This window comes from Dryobates pubescens, chromosome 13, assembly GCF_014839835.1.
Source record: "Dryobates pubescens isolate bDryPub1 chromosome 13, bDryPub1.pri, whole genome shotgun sequence".
NCBI lineage: Eukaryota > Metazoa > Chordata > Aves > Piciformes > Picidae > Dryobates > Dryobates pubescens.
The window spans coordinates 18,489,151-18,496,613 of NC_071624.1; the positions used below are offsets into that span (position 1 = coordinate 18,489,151).

Sequence of the window (7,463 nt, forward strand, 5' to 3'; positions counted from 1 at the left end):
ATGAAAGGGCTGTGCTGTGAAGCCATGATTGATAAACACTAAACCAGGGGTATGTTGGCTTCTGAGAAGTGTTTGGATTTTGGCCATGTAAGATAGCACAGTGTTCATGATGTGAGTGCTGGCAGTGAAGTGTGTCCCATCTGTGGGGTTTGAGTTCCTCCTGAGACTGGACTGTCCTTGATGATTATTCTGGGTTTTTTTTACCCAGTTTCCTTTGCTGGCTGTGTTTTCTCAGCACCTGTATAGTGAAGTGAATCTTGTGTTTCAAATCCTTTGAATAAGAATGGTAGGGTGTTACAGAGACAGCACTTCACAGTGTTTAAAGCATTTTTATTAACCTTGAGGGAAGGTGAATGAGCTGTGGTCCTAATCAGGAGAGAAATGGAGCAGTCAGCTGTAGAGCTTCAAAGAACCTGCCTCTTGCATGGAGAGGGAAGAGAAGTTTCTTCAGCCTGTGAAATGAGCCAAGAGAAGCTGTCTATGTGTTTACAAGGAGAGACTGAGGGAGCTGGGGCTCTTCAGCTTGCAGGAGACTAAGGGCTGACCTCATTGATAAAGCTGTGCAGGGTGAGTGCCCAGAGGCTGGAGCCAGGCTCTGCTGGGTGATGCCCAATGCCAGCACGAGGGGCAGTGGTGGAAGCTGAGGCATAGAAAGTTCCATGGAAACAGGAGGAGAAGTTTTGTCACTGTGAGGGTGACAGAACAGTGGAACAGGCTGTCCAGGGAGCCGCCTCCTCTGGAGGTATTCAAAACCCACCTGGATATGTTCCTGTGTGATGTGCTCTAGGTAACCCTGCTCTGGCAGGGGGCTTGGACTGGATGAGCTTTTGAGGTCCCTCCCAGCCCCTAACATCCTGTGCTTCTGTGAGGTCTGCTGCAAATCTGTGACACTGGTTGCCATTTCTGTGCTGCAGGAGATGAATATGATGTATGTGCCATTTGTCTGGATGAATATGAGGATGGAGACAAGCTCAGAATCCTTCCATGTTCTCATGGTAAGCAGCTGTGGTTTAGCTTCGGTATTTGCATTGAAATAGCTCCCTAAAACCCCCCATCTGCCCCCTGCAGTGAGTGTGTTCACTGACTGAGTTACAACATCTGGGTTTGCTGATAGGCAGGAGTGTGTGTACAGATTGGGAAAAGAGCAAACGTGGGTTTCTCTCTTTAAAAGCAAAAAAGGCTGGCAGGTCCCACTTGGTGGCTTCTTGGGTGAACACATGAAGGAAAGTCTGGGCTTGAGGCTGTCTCCTAAATGTCTGTGCTTGATAGAGAAACACACTCCAGAGCTGGCTTTACATTAAACATGAGCTTTTCACTTTTTTTCCAAGACCATGAAACCAGAGGACAGAGGTAAGGATGAGGGATGTAGTCTGTCCTCTAGCCATGCAGACCCCTGCCCTGGGCAGAAATGAGTGGGATGTTGTTGCTGTGATAAGTTGTGCACCTTCCAAGGCCTTCCTGAGGTGCAGCCCCGCTGCAAAATCTCCAGCTGGTGATCAAGTCTGTGTCTGCCTCCAAGGCAAGGCTGCTTTTAGCTGCCTGCAAGTACAAGGAGCATTTTGAGAGCTTATATTTGGAAATCTGGGAGAAGCCTGGACCCAAGAGCGTCTTTAAATCAGAACCTTTTTGTTTTGTAAAAGCTGTGTAAAATCTTATCAAGAAAAATGGGATTTATCTTTCCTGGTCTGAGATCCTCTCTCTCTCCCTCCCAGTCCATTCACTGTATTAGAGCTGTTTTGGCTGGGTGAAGTTTGATCCAGCTTTTTCTCATCAAATTCCTGCTCTGTCCAGGCACTGCAGCAGCAAACACCAAACATCACATCACTGAGAGGTGTTGAAAAAGAGGCAGCTGATGTTAGAGCCTTACAGCCCCAGTAGCGCAGCAGGTGACAGGCTGGGCTTTGTAGATCCTCAAAACAATTCCAAAACAGGTTGACAGAGTTCTGTGGAAGAACAGATCCATGGCATCTGAGCCATCTAGGGACTGCACCACCATGTCAAAGATGGCTGACCAAGAAAGAAAACAAACCAAAGCCACCAGAGTCAGTTCTTGTGGAGAAGGTGCTGCTGACCTGCTTGAGCAGGCACTGACTGCAGCCTGCTTGCCCTTGCACTGAGCTCTATCAGGCAGGAGTCTCTTTTAATAAGCAGGGCTCAGTTTTCAATGCTGTAAGAAAGCCACTTTCAAACATTTCTAAGCTGCAGTGCCAGCTGTGGACCTCATTTAAAATCCACACAATCAGTCACTTGGCAATTTCATTGACAGTGAGGTGCTTGGAGAATGGAGGCTGGCAGTGCTGTGAGGGTGACGGTGGAGGGCACGACTGCTGCAAGGGGCTGCAGCTCCTCGGGAAGGTCTTCTAGTCAGTGTTGTCAGAGGTGGCCTATTGCAGGACTGCTCTGGGAAGCACTGGGTAGTTCTTGAATGCATCCCTCTCTGAGGGCTGGGTGTCAGGAGGCAGGGGACAGGCTCTGCTCACTTGCTCCCTGTGATAGAACAAGGAGCAGTGGATGGAAGCTGCAGCACAGGAGGTTCCATCTCAACATGAGGAGGAACTCCTTTACTGTAAGGGTTCCAAAGCACTGGAACAGGCTCCCCAGAGAGGTTGTGGAGTCTCCTCCTCTGGAGACTTTCAAGGCCCATCTGGATGTGTTCCTCTGTGACCTGAGCTAGATTGTATGGCCCTGCTCTGGCAGGGGGGTTGGACTGGATGATCTCTTTGGGTCCCTTCCAGCCCCTGACATCCTGTGAGCTGTGATCCATCTGTTAGGGTAGGCAGCCCCATGCCAGCAACCCTGCCAGTGAAATGCTCCGCATGAGTTGAAGTCTGAACCTCTCCTGTGTTACTGAAGGAGATGAATAAAACTTAGCAGGTTGCCTTGTCCCTTCCCCTGGGGCAGTGATGCACTTGCACTTTGTTTTCTACCAGCATATCACTGCAAGTGTGTGGACCCCTGGCTGACCAAAACCAAAAAGACCTGTCCCGTGTGCAAGCAGAAGGTGGTCCCTTCGCAGGGGGACTCCGACTCGGAGACAGACAGCAGCCAGGAAGAGAACGAAGTCTCTGAAAATACTCCTCTGCTCAGGCCCTTGGCCTCAGTCAGCACTCAGTCCTTTGGGGCTCTCTCGGAGTCTCACTCCCACCAGAACATGACCGAGTCCTCGGAGTACGAGGAGGACGACAACGACAACGTCGACAGCAGCGACGCGGAGAACGGAGCCAGCCAGGAGAGCGTCGTGGTGCAGCTGCAGCCCGGCGACGACAGGGAGTACCGAGTGGCCAACACTGTCTGAGACTACTAACCAGCAGTAGTGTGTGAGCAGGGGTTCTTCAGGCTATGCTTTACAAAACCTTTACGTAGGGAGTATATTTTAACCTGTAATCCTTTTGGTTTCTTCGGTAGGAGCAGCAGTTCATGTAGTAGTACTATGGTTAAATCATTGCAGCTAGGTTTATTTTTGATTCAGGCATTCAGCCACACATTTCTGTCTTCTCAGAGCAGTTAACTGGACTTCACCACACTAATGAACAACCTTAATAGTTTCTCTCAATAGGAGTATCACAGACTCTGTATCTTATCTTGTTGAAAAGGGGGTTTATCTGGAAGTAACTCTGTCGCCGTTTTGTAGCTGCCAGGGGGTCATACTGATAGCAATATTTATTACATGTATGGTATGTGTTACCCCTTTAAGCCCAACAAAAAAAAAACCCACCCCACCCTGTATTTGCATGTTTGTAGAGAGCTTTCCTAAAAGCTGTCACCACTCCTGAAAGCCACACGTAGAACTGATTGGTATTCCACGTGCTGGAGTGACAAACCAAGCAGAAACAAATTCCACTTGGACCTCAGAGCAGTGATTCCCAAATAATCCTCTGGAGTTTGTCACAGCAGCTGAGTTTAAGCTGTTCCATCGAACTGTTCCTAGGGTAAGGGAACTTAGGCTGTATGCTGTTTAGTTTTGAGCAATCCACGAGGTAGGAGCCACCAGGAGCACAGGAACTATCCCCATTTGCCACTAGGATGCACTCTGGTTTCCCACTGATGCCGTGGGAGCTGGGGGGAGGAGGGAGGCAGTGACCAAAGCAGAGGTGTTGTTCCAGATAGAGGAATGATGTAGGTAAGTATTCTCTTGATCCTCAACTCATATACCTCTTACTAAAGAGCATTTGATGCTGCATTCCTCTGCTAAACAATGTATATAGAAGATTTGTTCTTTCCAAACAGCTGATCTGAAACAAGTGCTTCAACTGCTAACAGAGCTCAGTACTCACCAGGGGATGAGGGGGAGCAAAGCTGTAGAGTACCTCTGTGACTGTCTAGAGTACAAACAGACCTGTCATCAACATGCAGAGATTTTTTTTTTTTATATGGCCTTGAACAAGGAAAGCTTGAAAGAATGTTAATAAATGTGTTTTCCACTTTAGCAGAAGGAGTTTTTTGTACTCTTAACATCCTTTGTGTGCTCTTCTAGGTTCGCTGCCAAGGTTCAAGTGTGTTTAAAGACCGGCACACAGACCTGGTGAGACCTCTCAGTACAGGCTGACCTGGGCTCTGTGTGTGAGAGGTGCTGGAGGAGCAGGGTGCACAGCAAAACTGAAATCTTCACTTGGAGGAGGTTTGGGTCAGTCTGGGTCTGGAAAGGTAACTTGGGGTGGAGAGAGGGAAGGACAAGCTGGATGCCGTTGGTGTTTCCTGCTCACCTGGCAGTGCCTGCAGAGCAGCTGCCTGCAGCTGGTGCTGGGGAAGCTGAAGAGCCCAGGCCCTGTGCCCAGGTGATTGCAGGAGAGCTGCTTCCACTTGTGATTTCTGACCTGACAGCGAGTGCAGCTGCACCCCCTCGCCTCTGCCTGGCCACAGAAACCATTCTCTGGGACCAGCAAGGAGTCCACCTGGCTGTGCCATGGGCCACAGGCTCTCCAGAGTGCTGTGGGAGACGGTGTCAGAGGCTTTACTGAAGTGCAGGTAGACAACATCCACAGCCTTTCCCTCATCCACCTGGTCACAGAAGAAGATGGGGTTGGTCAAGAGGACCCACACCTTTCATGAACCCATGCTGGCTGGGCCTGACCCTGCTGTTACCCTGTGCTTGCCATGTGAGCACACCCAAGGTGCTCCGATAATCTTCCCCTACACTGAGGTCAGGCTGACAGGCCTGGAGCTCTCTGCATCCTCCTTTCAGCCCTTTTTGTAGGTGGGTGTCATGTTGGCCAGTCTCCAATCATCTCACACCTGTGCTGTTAACCAGGCCTGCTGATAGATGATGGAGAGCAGCTCGGCAAGCTTCTCTGCCAGCTCCCTCAGCATTCTTGGGTGAATACCATCCAGCCCTACAGACTTGTGAGTGTCCAGGTGGCAGAACAGGTCCTTAAATGCTTCCTCCTGGATTACAGGGAGTTGATGCTGCTCTCCATCCCTGTCCAGGAGGAGAATGGGTCTTACTACTAAAAACTGAGGCAAAGAAGATATTAAGGACCTCAGCCTTTCCCTCATCCTTGATAGCAATGCTCCCCCCTGCATCCAGTGAAGGGCAGACACTTTCCTGGCATTTCTTTGTTGGTAATGAATTTGTAAAGTTACCCCTCCTGGCAGCAGCTAGGTTGAGGGTTGAGTTCTAGCTGGACTTTTGCCTTTCTGATGTTCTGTCTGCATGACCTAAACTAGTTCCCTGTACTCTTCATGAGGTGCCTGTCTCTCTTTCCAAAGATGGTGAACTCCCCACTCCTTCCTTCACCAAGAACCAAGAATTCTGTCCTCTCTTGATCACTAAGCCCAGGATGGCCTCCAACCACATCACCCACCAGTCTTTCCCTGTTTGTAAACAGGAGGTCTAGCAAGGCCCCTGCCCTGGCAGGCTCACTTACCGGCAGTCAGGAAGTTCTCTTCCACAGCCTCCAGGAACCTCTTAGCTTGTTTCTTCTCTGCTGTGTTCTATTGCCAGCAGACTTCTGGTAAATTGAAGTCCCGCATGAGAACAAGGGCTGGAGAATGGCCTCATCAGCCTCCTCCTCCTCATTGGGTGGTCTGTAACAGGCTCCCACCAGGGTATCTGCCTTGTTGGCCTTTCCCCTAAACCTCACCCAGAAGCACTCGACCTTACCATCACAGCTGTTGAGTTCTGCACTATCCAAACACTTCCTGACACCCAGAGCCACTCCAGCACCTCTCCTTCTCTCCCTCCTGAAGAGCTTGCAGCGGTTCAGGGCAGCACTCCAGGCATGAGTCATGCTACTGTGTTTCTGTGATGGCAACTGTGTCACAGCTGCCCTGCTGCACAGTGCCTTCTAGTTCCTCCTGTTTGCTGCCTCTGTGTTGGTGTAGGTACCCTTGGGCTGGGCTATCGATTTCACCTCTGCCATGGGTGCACCTACCCCTAGGCTCAGCTCTAGTGAGCCTGGTTTTAGCCCTTTCCCCCTTGGAACCTAGCTCAAAGCCCTGTCAGTGAGCCTCATCAATTCACACACGAGAATCCTTTCCCCCTTTTAACACAGCTGAGCTCAGCCCCCAGCAGGCCCAGTGCCATAGAAATGTTCCCAAAATTCCCAATCTACCCAAGATCAGAGAAATCAGAATCCCACTTGTGCCACCAGCCCCTGAGCCATGTTCCTCAGCTGTGTTTTCAGTGCCCAGTGTTGTCTGCCCTGCCACTCAAGGGACTGAGGGAAACACCACCTGTGCTCCTTAGCCTTCAACCAGTGGCCCCAAGTGCCTTGAAGTCCTTTTTAATTGCTTTTGCACTTTTGTACTTGCCCTCTTCACTTCCAACTTGTATGACCAGTGATGGACAATAACTAGAGGGCCCTACCAGCCTAGGGAGTTTCCTGGCACAGCTCTGACTTGGGCCCCACAGAGGCAGCAGACTTCCCTGTGGGGAGTTCACTATAGCTTGGTGGATAGGGCCTGTCACAACCCACAGGGAAAGGTGAAGAGGGAGTTTTGTCTTTGGGCTCTGATGTCCTGCATCACCCAGGTGAGACAGCACTAGTTCCTCACCATGTGCCAGGAGCAGCTGGTGCCCAAGGCTTTCTGTGGATGTCATTCATCAGTCTCTACTGGCTTTGAGAAAAGGATGTTGGTGCTTTAATGAGATTTCTCCTTCTTCTAGTAAGGAGTTGTAACCAATGTCTGAAGTTAAAAGGACTTCCTGGAACCCCTGAAGCATTTCATGTCTGCATAGACCTGCACAGGTCCTGTTGGCAGCTACAGGTAATCCTGTACTGGTGTGGCCAGCACAAAGAGCTCCTCACCAAACCAGCTTGCACCCAGCCTTCCATTGCACAGTGAGAGCAAAGTGCTGGGAAAAGGAGCCCAGAGGACAGGAATTAAAATGTGCCCTCACCAAGGGAGGGAGGGGAATAATCCAGTGCAAAGCAACTGGAAGAGAGGGATGGGTCTGACAAGGGTATTTCTTGACAGATCAATAATCAAGAAAAGCAGAAGACAAAGAGCAAACCAAACAATCC

The 7,463-nt window shown here is 50.2% G+C and overlaps 1 protein-coding gene across 1 annotated transcript in view; it reads left to right on the forward strand.

Annotated features, from left to right (window-relative positions):
- RNF13 (ring finger protein 13) overlaps window positions 1-4,424 on the forward strand; it is a 28,027-nt gene extending 23,603 nt beyond the window's left edge. Inside the window, exons 9-10 of the mRNA XM_054166748.1 lie at window positions 915-995; window positions 2,931-4,424. Coding sequence (XP_054022723.1) covers window positions 915-995; window positions 2,931-3,295 — 446 coding nt within the window. The 3' untranslated portion in view covers window positions 3,296-4,424. The remainder of the gene's footprint in view (window positions 1-914; window positions 996-2,930) is intronic.
- The last annotated feature ends 3,039 nt before the right edge of the window (window positions 4,425-7,463 follow it).